This window comes from Eumetopias jubatus, unplaced genomic scaffold, assembly GCF_037043125.1.
Source record: "Eumetopias jubatus isolate StellerSeaLion01/CBP00866 unplaced genomic scaffold, mEumJub1_p1.0 scaffold_1, whole genome shotgun sequence".
Lineage (NCBI taxonomy): Eukaryota > Metazoa > Chordata > Mammalia > Carnivora > Otariidae > Eumetopias > Eumetopias jubatus.
The window spans coordinates 176,004,448-176,024,383 of record NW_028274807.1 but is presented as its reverse complement, the minus strand read 5'-3'; the positions used below and the strand labels follow the sequence as shown (position 1 = coordinate 176,024,383).

General features: G+C 37.7%; 1 protein-coding gene across 3 annotated transcripts in view; it reads left to right on the top strand.

The window, feature by feature from the left end:
* The window catches only part of CHL1 (cell adhesion molecule L1 like), a 78,763-nt gene that overhangs the window by 19,978 nt on the left and 38,849 nt on the right, over positions 1 to 19,936 (top strand). For 2 of the 3 annotated variants that reach the window (XM_028101795.2, XM_028101793.2), the window contains exons 4-9: positions 1,458 to 1,580; positions 2,664 to 2,834; positions 3,768 to 3,815; positions 5,569 to 5,689; positions 10,836 to 11,020; positions 16,675 to 16,806. In XM_028101795.2, the coding sequence (XP_027957596.1) occupies positions 1,458 to 1,580; positions 2,664 to 2,834; positions 3,768 to 3,815; positions 5,569 to 5,689; positions 10,836 to 11,020; positions 16,675 to 16,806 (780 nt within the window). The remainder of the gene's footprint in view (positions 1 to 1,457; positions 1,581 to 2,663; positions 2,835 to 3,767; positions 3,816 to 5,568; positions 5,690 to 10,835; positions 11,021 to 16,674; positions 16,807 to 19,936) is intronic. The other variant, XM_028101794.2, reaches the window with a different exon arrangement.

The window sequence follows — 19,936 nt, the reverse complement described above, 5'->3', positions numbered from 1 at the left end:
ACCAAATAGGTGGCACTGATATTTTATTTACAAGATCTTACCATAGTGAATGTCCCAAACATGCTTTCCTGTCTTTTGGTGGAAATTTCATGCTACCAAAGCAAAAGCAGGATTCCAAGATAGTGGCCATTTCAAACATGTTTCCAGCCTTGCCGAGAGAAATCTGCTACGATGGGTTGACCAAGAGGGAATCGAGGATTGTCACATGATTGAAGGTTGCCTTCCAAATTGGCAAAGGCACTGTATATAGACCACTGCCCCTGAAGTGCTATGCCTTGAACGGTCCTTGAATTTAGACAAAAAGCAATTCATTGTAACTAGCTGGTGCATTGATAAGAGATATGTCAGCAAAGTCCTTCAGCCACTCAGGAGTTGGGGTCAGGGTTGAGGGCAAGAGAACAAATACCTAGGAAATGCACAAAGCTTCTCAAGAAGACTTTTATAATAAATGAGTATATCTTTAGACTTCCAAGAATAATGATAATCTTTTGTGAACCACCATTTAAGAATGAAATACAGAGATGGAATACCCCCTCATAAATTCCATCAAGCCAGCAGTGTTATAAATACCTTCTTAAGGTCCTTATCTTCCATAAGAGCCTGAGTAATTCTATCATTCAAAGCCCCCTCATAAAATCTAAAGGTATCAATATAGTGTTCAAGCAGAATACATTTTGAGTATTCTTAAAACTACCTTATAAATAATTTCATAAAAATAATCACACCTTCATGCTGGATTTCTAATTCTGCATAGTTGTGACTTTTATTCCCATTGTAATTGTGTTGCTCTTTTAGGAAAGTGCCTCCAGCATGGGAAAGAAACCATATGTTAAATTACTGCGAAGTCTCCTTTCCTACATCAGTTCCATTTCATTTGAAATTTCATTTTCTGGGAGTGATTCCAACGTGGAATGTTCTCTTAGCAACTTAAAGTGGTCATGTTTGTCTTTTCATTGTTATTTGTACCATTTTTCCCATGTGGTCTTTGAATTTTTAATTTAGTTGGTTATACTCTGAATAGAATATTTGCCCATCACATTCAAGGGCTTCACCATAAAGCCAGAGACAGAGAATATGTATCTGCCTAGAAAATAAATCACAGTGTTTGAAGAAAAAAAGTACGACATCTGTCAGAATTTAAACTCAGTGAATCCTGTAACTCACAACTTGTATCTCTGTGCAGAGAAATATGCACAAGCATATTGTTGCCAATTGATGTCACATAGCAAAAATATTTGTTGTTTACACTTGTAAAATGTAGGAGCATTTTTAAAGTTATATAAGGTTGCACCCCAGATTCTTAACAGTATTTTCTTCTGCAGGGGAGATAGGAGAACCAAGATTTGGGGCATTGAGTTTGTTAAAAATACTCTATTTTTTAAAAAGAAGGTTTTAATATATTTCCTATAACATTAAAAGTTAATTTTAACATAATGTCTTAATTTTTTTTTTACAAGATGTTCCAAAATTCCCAAAAGAAAAAATTGACCCTCTTGAAGTGGAGGAGGGAGATCCAATTGTCCTCCCATGCAACCCTCCCAGAGGCCTTCCACCTCTACACATTTATTGGATGAATATTGGTAAGTAACATTCTGTACCATCCATAGGATTTTAATTTCATGCATCATGTCAAATAACATAGGGAAACAAAGATTAAAAAATAATCTAAGATTATCAACGTGGGGGACAAAAAGGAAAAAACATTATCATTATGGAATGAAATAGATTTACAAAAAATTATATCCATTTATATAGTGTGTTCCAAGTTTTAACTGTTCTATTAAGGATATATGTGAAAACACTAGAAAGCCCCTAAATATTTCTCTTGGTTTTATCATATCTAAGAGAGTAAAGCTATTGATATGGTAAAGTATGTCTATGAAGAAAATACTTTCTATATTCCAACCAACTTACTCACCTTTGGAATATTATCCATGTCAAAGTTGAGGATGCTTGGGTCTGTGTTGCTAGTGTTAGATTTCTATTTTAATAATGTTCTACCACTACAGACAGTGACCTACAGAGAAATTAGTCTTAACCTTTGTGTTTAATTTGCCAAAAAAAATTGTACTAACACTCGAGTTGAAATTACAGCTTCTTGTAAAGTCCTTCTGGCATGTGCCTTCACAATGTGCCCTAAATGTTTTCTCATTGTGGTCCTGAGAGAAAAATGATAATATTTATATAGTTCTCGGAAGGAAGTGAGAGAAACTATTCTTGGCTGCAGCCAAACATTCCAGACTCCAATCACCCTGGAACATTCGAGGCTGCATCCAGGAAAGACAGATTAATATCTCTCTCAGACACAACTTTTGGGGAGATCTGTTTGGACCAATTGAACCAGTTTTCATATAAGCCAGTACAGAAGTAGAGGCTTAGATGGAAAAGAGAGGTGGAATCTACAGACTGGTTGTCCACCAAGGGGCTTCTTTGGTTAATGGTCGAAAGCATGCTCCCAGAGGGTTGTTTTTTGTTTGTTTGTTTGTTTGTTTTTTACTTCTCACTCATTGTTCTTTTTGTAAGACCAGACTTACAAGGAATAGGAAGAACAAGCATGAAAAGAAAACAAAATGAAATAATAAGAAAGAAAGGAAAATGAAGAAGGGGGATGAGGCACAATAAAGGACAGTTGCCCCTATTAATGACAAGATGTTTCTTTCCAGAATTAGAACACATCGAACAAGATGAAAGAGTATACATGAGTCAAAAGGGAGATCTGTACTTTGCAAACGTGGAAGAAAAAGACAGCCGGAATGATTACTGTTGCTTTGCCGCATTCCCGAGATTGAGGACTATTGTGCAGAAAATGCCAATGAAACTAACAGTTAACAGTTGTAAGTCCAAACAATTTGTCGTTCCATCGTGAATGCTGAATACAAATGTGCCTGTAATTTCATTCTGGCTGAAGCCGGTTAAAGCTGGGTTGATATTTGCCGCCATTGTTTAGTTCAACTCTAGAGACTTCATCCAGATGAAAGAGACATCTGCAGCTGCAGATCTACAGTAGCTCTGTCTCTCAGAGCCAGAAAATCAAATCTCAGTTCACAGTACAAGTATATTTCATTTGACATCTGCAGGATCTGGTCCTTTGCAGTGGGTGAAATACACAGCAATATTCCAGGGTTTCTGAAGCAAATCTCAGGCTTTGATGCATTGTGATCTTGAGTAAACAGCAGGATGCAAATGTGAAAGAAAACAAGAGTCAAAAAGAAAAAGAATGAATATTATAATTTTTGTCACATCAAGCTTTGTTGTCCTTCCCAAATTGGCAAAGTTATGTGGGTTGCTTCTCTTCCCTACTTGATTCTGCAGATGCCATTCTGGGTTCCCAAATGGGAAAAAGTCATTAGTGGGAGAAAGAACCAAAAAATAATCCCCGACAGTTCACTGACTGAATAATTGGCTCTGGTAGAGTCGCAAGTTGGCATTACCATTCCATTGTCTAATTTGGTTCATGGTTTTTTCCATCTTATGTGTAGATACATTATGCCAGGGCTTCACTATAGCATACCTTTTGGCAGCCCCAATTCTCTTTAACAGAGCTGTAATTTGTGTCCACTCGACCTGGATTCAGCTGTGGTAGTTTAAGATTAAACTCATTATATTTTTTTTCCCAATATATCCCCAAAGATGATGTTCTAGTGAAGCATGGTTGTATCTCATTTTGTAATCTTTCTAAGAGAAAACTATGACTTTTCATTCATTATTGATATCAGCATCTACCATTATGTTTGTGAGTTTTTCTTTCATTTTTTTTTTTATTTCAGTAAGGCATGCTAATGACTCAAGTTCATCCACAGAAATTGGTTCCAAGGGTAAGTCGATCACATGAAGAATGTTGGCATTTATTTTTACCTTTTGTAGCTCATTATCATCTCAGAATTTAAATTTTTCCTTTAATATCTTCATGAGTATATTAAAATACTAATATTTTTATAAAGGAAAACGCCTGAGCATAGAGGTTTCTCTTACCCTCCTCCTTCCTTAAATATGTGTGAAGGAGTGATATTTATAAATTCATCACTTTGTGAATGTATATATGTAATATAATTCACATAGACAAATACACATACACTCACACACATATATATATATGCATATTTTTAACAGAGCAATTATTTTACATCTCCTAAAATGTCTGCCATGGTTGAATGACATTTTGGTTGATAGCTGTTACATGCAGAAAGGAAAAAGAAATGGTTGAATATCAACAGAAGTAGAGAAACACTAGATTTAAGAAAGTTAAATGGTTATTTTTCTAGTAAGACTTCTCAGAATACTTAACATGGGACTGTCCATTGTAACTGTGAGAAAGAATACAGTCTGTAACATTTTCCAAACTCATTTGTCTGTGAAATATTTCATTTTTACCCCCCCCACAGAACATCTAATAGAGCTAGTGTTTTTTGGAAGATGCCTGAGTAAATCTGAATTCTGTAGGAAGCTAGTTTTCCACAACGAGAAGAATCCTTTACTTGAATGCAACACGGGTTCTTTATACCATTGGAACCAGTGTCTTAATCTAGATATCTGATACACTGGCAACATCACAAGGGCTGGATGAGGGCTCTTTTTGGTGCACCCTCAGTTTGACGGTGGACTGATTAGCATACATCCCCACCTTCATGATCATTGGGGTCAATAATCCAGTCATGTATATTGTGTCTTTATAGCACTCAGTGAAAAACAATTGCATATAATGTGTGTTCAACAATTATTTTTCCATAAATACTTACAAGGAAGTGTCGCACGTAAACACTGGTACCAGTGCCCTTCATATCTCTACTCTGAATGTCAGCTGTTTATACTTCCCACGTCATGTCAAATCACATTAACATTGGATGGGAAAAAAAAAATTCTGTAAACATTTGGAAATGCTGCTAAAATGTACATTGAAAATGGAAGTCCTCATTTGCCATTGTATTTGAAAAGTACTCTTGAGAAGTAACGAATGGAACGGTTCTGTATGTATTTAGTGAGAGTGCTTGCTAATCCTTCCCTACAACCGTGTTTCTCTTTGAGGGGCTGAGACTGTAAACAGAGTCATCTTAAAGAGCTTGATAACTTCATAGATGCATGGGGTCCATCACAGACTTCCTGAATCAGAATTTCTGGGAACAAGGCCTAGGGAGCTGTATTATAACAGGAATCTTATCAAATACTTAGGTACATTAAATTAAATAAAAATATTTTTATTTTTACACAGCCATCAGACATGGCCAGGTATGATTAAAGTGTAGAATATAAAATCATAGACTATCAGTTAACTTTCAAAGGCTTTCATTAAGAAACTAATTATCTTGAACTTCTGGAATTTGAAGATGTGGTTTCAATCACAACCTTCTTAAAACCTGGTACTCCGCTAAGTTAATGCATCTGAAGGACAATCCATGCTTTATGGTAAGAATGGAGTCTATTTAAATGGTGCTATATTAAATATAGTCTATGTATATATATACATAGGTACATATAGGTATATATGTTTAAGTATGTTTTAAGAAAGATTTAGTGCCATGGGATTTTAACACTCTTAGTCTGGAAAAAATGTGTGACTTTTTTGTATTATAGCAAATTCGATCAAGCAGAGGAAACCTAGACTGCTGTTGCCTCCTACTGAACGTGGCAGTGAGTCTTCAGTTACTATCCTCAAAGGGGACACCCTGCTCCTGGAGTGTTTTGCGGAAGGCCTGTGAGTAACTTGACCTCTGTTCATCACTTTGTCCATCCAGTTCTGTAAAGAATAATGCCTCAGTTAAGCAGTTAATCCTAGATACACATTTTTAAATTATTTCTTTAAAAAAAATTCTGTTACTACATTTCTGGAGGAAGTAATTTGCACTTCACTCTACGGATTTCAGGCTGTGACTGAGATTGATTTATAATTAGATTGTTCTGTCAGTTTGTGATGGTGTGAATGGAGGTGACAATGACAACATTCTCCTTACCTAAGGCAGCGGGGAGATGCCATCCTTAGAGCTCGAGGTTCTTCGTTATCAGCCTCTTACTGTTGCTGCTGGGTTTTTGTCTCGGCCATTCCATGTTGTCCCACTCCTTCTCGTTATGCAATGAGCTCTGAGTCCTTTGCAGGTTCCAAGGAGCCTTATGTATCTATTATTTCACCCTGTTGACTTTTGCATACAAGGAGGTCCAGACCATGTAATTTTAGAGAGCTTCACCTAATAATATAATTAACTCAAATTTTCATATCTGAAAAATCAGTGCACATTTCCAAATCCTCCAAAAAATGCCTTAAGGAAATGTCACTTGGTCATCTCTTAAAATCGTTACATTTGTTGAGTGAGTATCCTGAGTCTATGCAAATAGGGACCATCTTATTTAATTCTGAGTCATGAAAGTTTGCCTTTTTCCTGCCACCATCCCTCTATGCTTGCCACCACACGTCCATTGCTACCATTGGGAATACCCTGGGAAAATACATCCCACCATCCCAATACCCTGAGTTTACATAATTAGTTTGTAAGCTCAGGCCTTCTTTTGGCTGGGCACCTGGTTAGTGAAGTAGAATTTGAAATTTTAAAAATTGTAGTCATTCATAATTCTGTATATATTCTGAATGGGTGATTTTAAATTGGTTTTTGAAGAAAAAGAGTCAATTTTAAAGGTTTCGCAACCCCTAAGTTTTGCAAATGTCTCTTCCATCCAGCAAAGACATGCAGGTTGCAGGGCACCTGGGTAGTTCAGTCGGTTAAGTGTCTGACTCAAGATTTCGGCTCGGGTCGTGATCTCAGGGTCATGAGATTGAGCCCCCAGTGGGGCTTCATGCTCAGCGGGGAGTTGGCTTGGGATTCTCTCTCTCTCCCTCTCCCTCTGCTCCTCCCCCCCCCCACATGTGCACTCTCTCTCTCTCTCTCAAATAATAAATAAATAAATCTTTTAAAAAAAGAGAGGTCTACAGCTTATATGTTTGAGATTGCCAAAGTGTATTTGATGTAACTAGTTAGATGTGCCTTGTGACATGACCTCTGTTCCAAAAGTTTGGTCTCTGTATTATGTGAGAAGGTGAAAGCCTCAGGTTCAGTTTGAATTCTGATGGTAACTACCTGCTCTTTTGTTCTTATTCATAGGTGTTTACAGTGGTAGCAACTCAGTTCTTTCAGGATTCATCACTATTCTTGGTTGCCTCTTTGGGCAGGGTGAACATTTCAGGAATTCTTTTTTCTTATTTCCCACAAACGCCATAATTTACCTCTTGAGTTGGCTGGGAACTGCACGGATTTTCAAAATAACACAAATGCTCTCATGTGCTTTCTGGAAAATGCAATGTCATGAAGCAATATATAGAAAGAAAATGGACACAAATATCTGTGTCCTTGGGATGGGATGATTCCTGATGGATTGTCAAAGAGTTTTCACCTAAACTGGCCTCCTCTTACTCATTTTGGGTTTGTGTTGGATAATCTTGCCTGGTACTTGTTCAGATTTTGTATTGTAAAATTTTTAGAGTCCTTTAAAAATCGTTTTCTGAGAAGTTTTTAAACCGTGAATGTTCTGTAGAAACAAATCATTATAACTTGGACGTTGTACCCTTTATTATGTGTCAGGCACTCTTATTTTACACTTTACATGCCTTAGCTCATTTTATCCTTGCCACATTTCAGGGCTATCACTCTTCCCATTTGCAGGTTAGGTAAATGAAGCCCAGAGGCTGGAATTCACTTCTTCAAGCTCAGTGAAAAGTGGAGCTGGAACTCCATCCTTTCTGCCTCCAGACCCTGAACTACCTCTAAATTTAACGTATTTCCGTATATTTTAACCAAATGAACTGTTCTCTTCAGCTAAGGGGACGGGGTGGGGTGGGGAAACCAAGCATGGCATTGTTTCTGAATCAGAAGAAGTGGCCTGTAATAGATATTTCTGTAAATGGTTAGTCATAATGAAAATGCTGATACCATTAATTAAAACAGGAAAAACTAAACAGGGTTTCAAGTTTACAGATTCTGTGAAGAAGGCAGAAATTTTGAATAGTTGAAATAACACTGTAAATCTCCTTCGGAAGAAGAGGCAGTGAGTGGAAAGTACACATTCATGTGCCAGTTTACACTCACCCCCACCCTGGAAAAGCTGCTTTAGGATTAGAGGGGGATATTGTTGCTTCCCTCTGTTGATCATTGGGCTCACACTGTTTCTTCTTTCTCGCCTCTCTGTTTTGTAAATTCATAAGCTAGGTGTGATTGTATTGCAAGATGCTACATTGTAAAAATGTAGGAACTATAGGGAAGTATACAAACAAAAATTGGCTGGACAAGGACCTGAACAAAAATATGATTATGAGATAGTGCATGTTTGTATAGTAAAAGGGATTAAGGATTAAGCAGTGTATTTTCATTCAAAATTTCATTGCTCAAATACTGTTAGTATTTACTAACAGTACCTTAAATTTTTAAAAAAGAGAGAAGAAAAAAATTGACAAGAATATAACTGGACATCCTTGGAATGGAATAGATATGTCCCTAGATAAATGAGGTCTCATGTTCACCATATACTTATAGGTAATCTTTTTATTCTGTTCTTTTAAGGGATAGGTATAGAGGATTAGACTAGTTTTTGAGGACTAGCAAAAAAAAAAAAAAATGTTGCAGAAAGTGAGATGCTTGCACTATTAAAACCTGGACTCATGGAAAAACTGGTTTGGAAGAACCGAGGTCCAGAGCAGCCTGTAATTTGGCAAACTGCCATTTTGACAGATGGCTTGGAAAGCAAGCAGTTAAGAGACTTGAGTTCGGCATCCTGTTAGGTGGTGTGCTCAGGAAGCCAGCAGCTAATATCTTCTCACAGCTGCCTGTCTGAGCATCATTGCTGTTCCCCAGAGAAGTATGCCCTGTGCTCTCAGCCTGGGCAGATATAAAGTAGTGGTTCCAGCTCTGTATGGTTTGTAAGCACTTGAGCCTTGAATGGATGAGGGGAAGACAGTAAATGTGCATAAGTTAAAGGACCTACATCTTTACCTCCAATATATATTTTTGCATAATAATGGAATCATTTTAACTGATCAATACAATCTTAGATAATTGACAGAGACTATATGAGATAATTGTTCAGTTATCAACTAATTGCTAATTAATTTGGCTACAAGCACACATTCCAAGAATATACAGTTAGGAAGGAAAAGGGATGGAAAAAGCACAAATATAATAGAACACAGTGGTAGAAAGGACAAGTTTAGTGTTGGACAGACTTAAGTTCTAACATGTCATTTATTACCCCAGTAACTTTAAACAAATTAATTAACTTCTTGGAGCTTCAGAATCCTCACTGGTAAAGTGATGATAATAATGCCCATCTTTAGAACATATCACTATCTTGTAGCTATTAATAATAAAAATAGAGTGAGGAAGGAAAAGCAGCATCATTAAAAATAGCAAAATAGGGGCGCCTGGGTGGCTCAGTCAGTTAAACATCTGCCTTTGGCTCAGGTCATGATCCCACGGTCCTGGGATCGAGTCCAGCATCTGGCTCCTTGCTCAGTGGGGAGCCTGCTTCTGCCCCTCCCTCAGCCTGCCATTCCTCCCCAACCCCCGTGCTCTCTCTCTCTCTCTCTCTCTCTGTCAAATAAATAAATAAAATCTTTTTTAAAAAATAGCAAAATAAAGTTTATTCCATTCATGTAGCCCAAATGGAGAGGAAAAATAAAATATTATCAGTTAAAATCAGCCATCAGTGCTTTCCACATAATTCTTTTATTTTTATTTATTTATATATTTTTTCCACATAATTTTTAAAAAAGATTTTATTTATTTTAGAGAGAGAGAAAGAGCGACAGTGCAAGTGGCGGGAGGGGTAGAGGGAGAGAGAGAATCTCAAGCAGACTCCCTGCGGACAGGGGGCTCCATCCCACGACCCTGAGATCATGACCTGAGCTGAAACCAAGAGTCAGCCGCTTAACCGACTCAGCCACCCAGACACCCCTCCACATAGTTTTTAAATCACAAGAGTCATAGATGGCACCCATCCTCCACTCATCTAGTTTTTGTGAGCTGGGATTTTTCTTGAACCCAGCTGGCTTGATTCTCCACTCCTGTTTCCCTCCCTAAGGTGGAGAAAGTTATCCTCTTGATGTGTGACAAGGTATCAGTTTGGTTTTAGTTTTGTTTTGTTTTTACTTTTTTTTGTTTGTTTTGATTGGGTGATCTCATCTTTCCAAGGAAGGGAGATGTGGTTCATTCCCCCTTCCCTCTGTTCCCTAATAGAGAGAGAAAGCCACCTGCGTAGCCATGTCTGTGGAGAGCCCACCTTGCCCTAAAGCAGGCTGTTCTGAGGTCCAGCCAACACATTTGGCTGTCACATCTGAGCTGTGTTCTCCACTGTCAGCTTCATTAGGATTAAGAGGGTATCATGGCTTCCCTCTGCTTACTCTTGGGTCCTACTTTATCTTGTTTTTCAAACTCCTACAGGGAAAGGGGCAGTTATTATTAGCCACTTCAAATCACTTGCAAGGAGATTTCACACTTGAAATATATCTTATAAATATTGAAAGTTTGAAAAATATCTTATGGTATTTCTGTGGGTCCAAATTATCCACCCTTTTATCTAGCCACACCTATTCAGCTATTATAAGTAGTCAACCCTCTTAATAGAAGCAACCTGATTTCTGTAGAAGCAGACTATTCAAGGAGCTTTCAGTAAAGGAGACCTGATCCAATCTGACGTTCACCATCAAAGGTGGTGTGCAGGTCTGTGCACTGGGAAGGCTAATTTTTATTTACTGGAGCTCCAAGTGCATACATAAAAGCATCATGTTAAGGGATGTGACCTGGGAGGCTTTTTGAATTTAATTTTGCACTTTAAAAAATGTTTACCACTTGTTTGTGTTGCAGACCAACTCCACAGGTTGATTGGAACAAAATAGGTGGTGACTTACCAAAAGGAAGAGAAACAAAAGAAAATTATGGCAAGACTTTGAAGATAGAGAATGTCTCCTACCAGGACAGAGGGAATTATCGTTGCACAGCCAACAATTTCTTAGGATCAACCACTCATGATTTTCATGTTATAGTAGAAGGTACATTCCCCATGTTGATTTATTTTTCTTCTATTAAAAAAAAAAAGGTGAATTGCTATATGTAGTGGACCTACCCTTCTAAAGCATATATGTTAAAACAGGTAAACCATTTAAACTTTTAATTTGAGAGTGGGTACTGGATTCTATTATATTCCAATTAACCAGATTTGTCATATACCCCACGATAGCTTATAAAAGGGACAAATGGCAAGAAAAGATCTCACGTTAGGGATTAAACACAGATGACTTCCACATAATTTTTATTATAATGAACATATGATGCTGCATAATATTAAATCGTAGAAGAAGTAAGCATTACAAAGGAAGGAATTATTATGATGAGTATCATGATGAGCTTGTTTCCCAGGCCTATGGTTAACTTACTATGTCCTTGATCAATTTGCTTCACCTTTCTGTACATCAGTTTCTTCCTCAAAGAAATGAGGGTGTCAGACAAATTATCTTAGTTCTTTCCTAGATACATTATTTTTTTGTCCATACCTTGGGTTCACATGACATTCAGTATGTTACTTATGAGGAAAGGGTAGACTGGGTGCTAGAAATATTTATTTTCTATCAAATGATGCAAAATACACATTATATTCAAGTCATCTCTGTAAACCCAAGCCTTTTAATCAATAGAAGCTTAGCTATTGTTTCTTATATTCACAGAAATAAGTGGGCCATGATGTCGTCATTTAAAAAAAAAATCTATATATCACACCATGTAGATATTGGAGCTGTATCTGCCCTGCAAGTAAAGGTTATCTAGGCATCTTGGGAATCTGACTGATGCAGACTGTTTTCTGTGGGTCTGATTACATTGAGGTCTCCTATCTATAGTTTGGTTGACTGTATTGATCAAATTAATGGATTGATTACTGCATTTGTACTTATTTAGTGCTGTGTAGGCTTAACTACTGAAAGGAATTGTCTCTTTCAGGATCCTATTTAGTGAACTGATGCTCTGGGGTTTCCATTTGTATTCCAATAAAGTTTACCTCTTAAGCCTTCAGTTTGTGCAGGGAACACCTAAGTAAAAGGCTGACTGTTTTAATTAATGGGGAAAAAAAATGAAGACTCAGTCACACATTCCACTTGCAAGTAAATGTTAGGATAATTGTTTTAGTCATCTGCTGTTTGGAATGACACTGCGTTTCCAAGACCTAGCCCACAGTGTATATGATTAAGTTAGGAAGAGCGGAAAGCCAAAGATGAGAATATCATTTTCCTTGATTCAAAAAAAGCAAAACCTATATAGGAGAAATATTACTCATATTACCAATATTACACATAAATATCAATAGCTGCCAACAGTGATATATTCCTCTGATTTTAAATTATTCACAAAGAAATTCAGAGAGGAAGAGTTTGAGAGGTTTGTATATATATTTTTAGTCATCATTTGATGCTCCCATATAATTAAGCTATACCATGCAACAGGGATATTTTCCTGTAACCCTTTACCCCTGCCCAGCGCAAACACATACCCACAAACCAGACATGTCTAATTGTTAACGGCTCCTACTCCAAGTTGCTGACTATTAGAAATCCTTCCAGATGGCTGGAACATTGCTACGGTAGCTGAATATTTTAACAATCTGGCCACGGTTTTCTTGACTGTAAGACTGAAGCTTTCAAAAGAATTGCAAGGGTTGCAAAAAAAAATAAAAAAAGGATGTAAACTTAATTACGCAATTTAAAATGTTGACTGTAGTACTCCAAAGGAATCTAGGTTTCCTGAACAAATTGTCCTCACTATTCATAAAACAGCTATTAGCACTATTGAGATGTAAATTATGTTTTTATTAGGAACATTTAATCTTTTCTCCTTAATGAGAAGCTACTAAATGTGCCCTCAGTTGTATGTTTTAGTAGTTTCTCTTCACACATGCAAGTGAAAAGCAAACTGGGCTCAAGAAGTCAGTTTTTCTTTTTTTTAAATGTGAAAGCAGTAAATATAAGCCTCATTAATCATAAGCACGGATGAGCTTATTCTATTCAATTGTCTTCTGCTTTCCTGCACTTTCTTTCCCTTTTTTGTCTCTTGTTTAGAAACTCAAATGAAATAGCAAGGATTACCATAGGATCACAGAACAATGCTACTGTGAACTTTGAAAATCGAGTCCATTCTGAAAACACCCATTTGTGCTTAAATAAAAGCATGTATTATATTGTATTCTCTGTCTATGTGACGTTTCTTCTTTATTACTAAACACAATCAAATTCTGTAATTGAAGTTACAACATCCTAAACATGAAAACCGTATGCATTTTCAAATTCTGTAATACGTGTAAGCAAAAACATCCTTGTCTTGACGAGGGACAGCTATCCTTTCTAGGTATCTATGATATAAATATTTTACATTCAGTAAGGAGAGATGTTAAAATGGCATCTAAAATACTCTAAATCCAGGAATCAGAATATAACCACAATCACATTTTAACTAATTATTTAAAAATAAACTCCCACCAACAGCATTCATGTAGTCAACTTTGGAATCATTTAAGACTTTTGAATTTTAGTGTAAAAGGAAAATATTTATATGTAATTGTATGCTCATAATTGTCTTAAAAAGATATCATGAACTCAAATGCAATTCATTGATATACTTAAGAAAGCCTCATTTTCAAATAATTTGTTATTTCAAAAGAGTTACAATTAAATCCAAGTTTGATGAACCTAACAAGTTTGATTTAATAGAATATAGGTATTTAGTAAAAAATCTGTTACTAAGAAAAAAGCTTCCGTGTTGATTTTTAGGTACCAAATTTCCTATTGTATTTCATTTCATTTTCCTTCCAGTGATAAATGTCTCTAACTTGCTTATTATATTCTAAATGTTCAGTCATTTGCATCTCAGTTTTTAACAGCATACAGAAATTATCATCTTTTTTATTTATAATTTGACAAAATGAGGAAAGTTTCAACCTAAGTAGTTTTCATCAGTTACCATGTATCTTAGGATAATAGGTAAAAGCATGAGATTCAGTGATGATGTTGTCTCTCAGAATTTTCCATTTTAGCCTTTTTCTTCCCTCCCCCTTTTTCTTGAGCTTTTTTTCATCCTTTCCACTAGATCTTACCCTTCAGGAATAGAGTTACATGTTCTAAGCTTTGGAAAACATCTGTTTGTTCTCTGTTCCTGCGTGTCCCTAGCCTAACTTCACTCACCAAAAATAACCTGACCCATGGCCATTGTCCTCAGGATCACTATGTGTTCTTTTGTGAACAAAGTAGCAACTAGCTAAATGTGTTCAACCAAGACATGAAATTATGAGATTGAGAAGTCAGTGATTCCCTCCTATCTAAGGCTCCTTCTTTCCTCCCAATGCCTTTCTCACTGGGGTCTTTAGGGATCAATCATTTCAGTTTAACTCATAATTACTCTACATGTGTCTGTTCTCATTGTGCCAAGCAAAGGAGACACAAGAAAAGACTAAGATTCCACCCTGGCTCTTTATTTATCTGAGAAGCATAAAAACAAATGTCCAAGCATTTATAAAAAAAAAAAACAAAAACAAAAAACGAAACTCATCCAAAAGGGTGATGATTCCTAGTGAATATACGAAATCTTGCTATCAACCTCCAGTGGATAGATGTTGGAGGAGCTTCGATTTGGAAGCACAGGGGAAAGTTGGTAAAGCCATATGGTCTTGGTTTCTATCAGTGGTCCAAATTAATAAAATAGTAATTAACTAGGAATAACATCACATTTACATTGGAGTCTCAATGCTGCTCAATTTATAGGTCTGCAAATCCATGGAGAGGCAAGAACACAGAAAAGGGCTTCTTTTCTCGGTGACGCTGAGCAAGTTAGACAGCATCTCCAAGGCTCAGTCCTTGGTCTGCAAGGAGAGCTGGACAGGGTGATAACTTAAGCTTAATGCAGACACCTAGAGGTTAATGAAATTTGTAGGATGAGAATAGAAATAAAATCCTGATTTTATTATTCATGTATATTTAAAGAAATATCATTACATGATCTCCTTTATTTTATTATTTGGCAGATTATTATTATTATTTTATCATTGCCAGATAACATTAATTTCAGGTGTACAGCACAATGGTTTGATATTTGTATATATTATAAAATGATCACCAGATTAAGTCTAGTTAACATTCATGGCTACATAATGACAATTTTGTTTTTTCTTGTGATGAGAACTTTTAAGATCTACTCTCTTAGCAACTTTCAAATATGCAATACAGTGTGATTGACTACAGTCAACATACTGTACATTACATCCCTATGATTTATGTTTCTACATTTAATTTTTGCTCTGAAAGCAATAGTCTTCGTTTGCTGTTGTAAACATGGAAATTTTCGTGTTCATGGAACTTTTTTCTCTAACTCGAATGTTTTATTTTATTGTGGTTGTATGAAAAGACAGAAGTAACAACATCAAAAATGTGCATAGACATGCACATACACACCCATCTCAGAGGGTCATAAGCAGTTTATAATTTGGACGATTGCATTTTAACCTAAATGACTGAATATTTACAGATTATGAATACACATTTTGAATTTAAGATTTAGTAACTAAGCCTACACCCTATGGAATAATTACTAAGGCATGTCGCGTGCTCGGACTTGAATTTGCCAGGGTTATTTGTATATTTTTGTTTTTCTTGGTGAATTTATAGGCATTTTCTTTTCACATAATCCCTTTGTTTCCCCTTTACTTAAAAAAAAGCATTTAATCATTTTTTTCATTTTACACATAACTGTACCTTTAAAAGAGTTTCTTTTTGACAAAAATGGAAATCCAAAAATGTCTTGGGGGAAATAACCAAGCTACGCTTGATGGGAATTACTCCCTGCAGGTATTGTGCAATTTTCTCTGGAATCAAATTATCCAAACCATCCACACTTTAATCTAAATCTTTTATTCACTCCTGACATAGTAATATACTTAAGGTGACAAGGTATGGCAGTAATATTTGCACTAAAGACAAATGTCTCATTCTGTCCTGAAACACCACTTAGAATTACACTATTGGAGCATTAGGGCATGAGAAGATGCAAGTAATTTAAATACATCTTTTCCTCCATTGTTTTGAGGACAGTAAGCTAAATGTTGGTTTTAGGCTTCCTTCTCCCTGCCTTACAAAAAATAATCTCTAGAAAAAAAAATGTTTCCCCAATTTTTAAGATAGATAAGTTGATATAGATATGGTATATAGATGCTACAAAGTCGTTAAGAAATATTTCAAATAAATGCTGGACATTTTAATTTCATTAAAAAATTCTCAAAATACGTTTATCGAGTATCAGCCTTTTTAGATGCCTTGCTGCAGCTTGAAAATAAGCTGTAGCCAGCACTAAATAAACTTAACCATCTGCTTATCCCTCCTTCATTTTCTGTTAATGAGATAGATACTTGTGTTGCTGAATAAAGTGACTGTCTATATGTTGATTTTATTATACATGCTAAGAGTCCGAATTAGATCACACGCGCACACATACACACACCCTATAACAAAAACAGTGCCCATCTTGCCTTCCAGAGCAAGGACCAGATAGAGCTAGTGTGAAACACTTTATTGTGCCTGCCATCTGCTGGTGTATTAGAGAAGTGCAGGCCTTAACATTTTTGGACCTTCTGACATGGATAAACTCACTCATGATCTCTTCACTTTACTTCCAGAGCCTCCTCGCTGGGCAAAGAAACCTCAGAGTGGTGTGTACAGCACTGGGAGCAGTGGTATCTTGTTATGTGAGGCAGAAGGAGAACCTGAACCCACAATCAAGTGGAGAGTGAATGGATCCCCAATTGACAGTGAGTGAAAACACCACTTGTGATGCAGTGCCAAAGGCAATGGTGTGCTGGGAAGGTTGATCATCCGACACCCTGCTTATGTGTAAAATGTACCTGGGAAGTGGCTGGACCATCAAGACAGATTCAGCCAGGAAATCCAAAAATTGCATCTTTCTAAGCAGTTTGATTTATGCTTAGATTTATGGAAAAGCCATAAATAATATTTGTATTTGTTGGGTCGTTACATTAATTGTATATAAAAATATGGTTACAAAAATAAAGGGCGCCTGGGTGGCTCAGTTGGTTAAGTGTCTGCCTTCTGCTCAGGTCATGATCCCAGGGTCCTGGGATGGAGCCCCACATCGGCTTCTTGCTCAGCGGGGGAGCCTGCTTCTCCCTCTCCCTCTGCCTGCCCCTCCCCCCTGCTTGTGCTCGCTCTCTCTCTTTCTCACTCTGGCAAATAAATAAATAAAATCTTTAAAAAAAATTAAAAAAAAATTAAAACAAGTGAATGAGAAAGGGAATCCAAGGAAGAAAGCCCATCACTCTCCTCCCTGAGAAGAAATAGGTGCAGCAACCTAGTGGTTGAGAGCATGGGTTGGAAGTCAGGACTTACCATAGACCCAGGCAACAGTGACCCTGCCCTGGGTTCTGCTCTTTACAAGCACCTGCTCTGGCCATCCTTTGGTCATGCCTGCCTCCTCTATTATTTGAGAAATTCACAGGGCCACTGAGACACAGGCACCCTACCCCTGGCTCCCTACGTGTTCTCGATGGAGCTCCAGTAGTACCCAAGACCAGAAAAATCCCTGTCCAGTCAACTCTGAGCCCTTCAACAAGGCCTGGACAGGGAAGGATGGGGATGCCCAAAGGCTGAAGGCTGATTCTCCCTACTCTACCATTTCCAGCATAGAACTCTGAGAACTCCAAAAATCTTCAGTTTGAACCTAGAGGTCTGTCAGTTTGAGTGTCTTTGTGAAAGTAGGATAGAACAAATTTTGTCAATTAATTAGCTTAATTTCGAGTGTTTACGTTATTATCTGTTGCCTTCATAAGTCCCTTTTGTCCTGGACCCACTCATGTCAAGGGTAGACATCCTGGTGGTCCACAGACCTGAAGTCCCATCTAGGCAACAGATGTTGTCAACAGATGTCACTTCCCAAGTGTATGATCTTGAGCTGTTTACTGAATCCCCTAAAGTTTTAGTTTTAGTTTTTTTTTTTAAGATTTTATGTATTTATTTGACAGAAAGACACAACAAGAGAGGGATCACAAGCAGGGGGAGTAGGAGAGGGAGAAGCAGGCTCCTGGCTGAGCAGGGAGGCTGATGTGGGGCTTGATCCCAGGACCCTGGGATCGTGACCTGAGCTGAAGGCGGATGTTTAATGACTGAGCCACCCAGGTGCCCCAAAGCTTTGGTATTTTAACAGCACAACATAGCTAATGGTAGTTGGTTGTGATTGAATGAGGTAAATGTGGCCAACCACCTAGGATAGTGGCTTTTCTGTAGAACATTTTGGTAGTTTATAAATTCTGGGGCCAGAATGCCTCTGTTTGCATCTAGACTCTACCATTTACTAGTTGTGTAATTGGGCTTATTACTGACTCTCTTAAAACCTGCTTCCTCATCAATAAAATGGGCTTGAAAATTGCACCAACTCTTGGGTTGTTGTGCGGATTAAAGAAAACACCATGCAGAGAATGCTCGGGACAGGGACACTCCTAAACTATTGTTTACTATTATTGTTGTCACATAGCAAGCACTCAGGAAACCTTAGCCCTCATTATTAATATCCTCAAATTTGAGATTTTTTTTTTCATCTCTCTAGAGAGCAGACTAAGAAATGAAAGATGAGGCTTCAGGTAGATCTAAGGGAAATGAAAACAATTGTTGTTTATAAAGAATGTTAAGGGGGCGCCTGGGTGGCTCAGTTGGTTGGGCGACTGCCTTTAGCTCAGGTCATGATCCTGGAGTCCCGGGATCAAGTCCCGCATCGGGCTCCCTGCTCAGCGGGGAGTCTGCTTCTCCTTCTGACCCTCCCCCCTCTCATGTGCTCTCTCTCTCTCATTCTCTCTGTCTCAAATAAATAAATAAAATCTTAAAAAAAAAAAAAGAATGTTAAGGATGCTGAAATACGGAATGCAGATTCTCTGGAACACAAAATTATAAAATTTATATCTGAATGGCACTTGACTGTTTATGAAGGATAGATATTCACATATTGCTTTGAATCCCCAAGTGAACATTTTTAATGGAAGTACGATTATTCATATTTAACCGATTGATTCCTTCATTTGATAATATTTATTGAACGCGTTCTTTGTGCCAGGCGCCGACTGGCCTTATTGCTTGGGAGGTAGCCGTGAATGAAATGAACCTAGTGGGGAGAGTCAATCAATAGACGAATAAGGACGTAAACGTGCGCTGTAGTGTGGTAAATAAAAAATAGCTGAGTAAGGGCTGGGTGTAAGAGAAGTTCAGGACCTACAGTTGCTATTTTATTTTAAGATAATACTAGTAAGCCCCTTGTGGTAATTTACCTTTAAGTAGAAAGCCTGAAGGAGGTGAGGGAGGCAGCCATGTAAATATGTGGGGAGGAGTTTTCAGGGTAGAGAGGTCAGTGAGTGCAAAGACCCTGAGGTATGTTTGGAGTGTTGATGTCAAGCAAGGAGTCTGGGGTGGTTGACGCTGAGTTGAAGTTGAAGGGCTGGGACACAAGATCAGGCAGCTGCACAGGAGCCTCATCATGCGTATAAAGGTGAAAGCCCGACTGGAGACTTGGGAGGTTCTTGAGCAGGAGAATGACGTGTTCTAATCTATTAACAAAGGCTTGTTCTGACCTCTGAATGGAGAAGCAGCTATATGAGTGCTCCAGCTAGAAGCAGCCTGAAAGACCCTATAGCTGAGGACTAGGTTGGTAGTAGTAATGGTTAGGTTCTGGATGTATTCTCAAAGCAGAGCCAATAGGTTTGTTCCTGGATGAGGAGGTCAGGGCTGAAATTAACTTACACGAGACAGCACCGTTGAATAATGGTGGGTGTAGAGCCAAAGCCACATCCTTGCAGTCTAAGCTCGGTGTTCCTTCCACAGCTCTCCTTGCTCCCCTGCAAACGGGCTGTAGCCGTTTATAGGTTGGGATGCTTGATCACA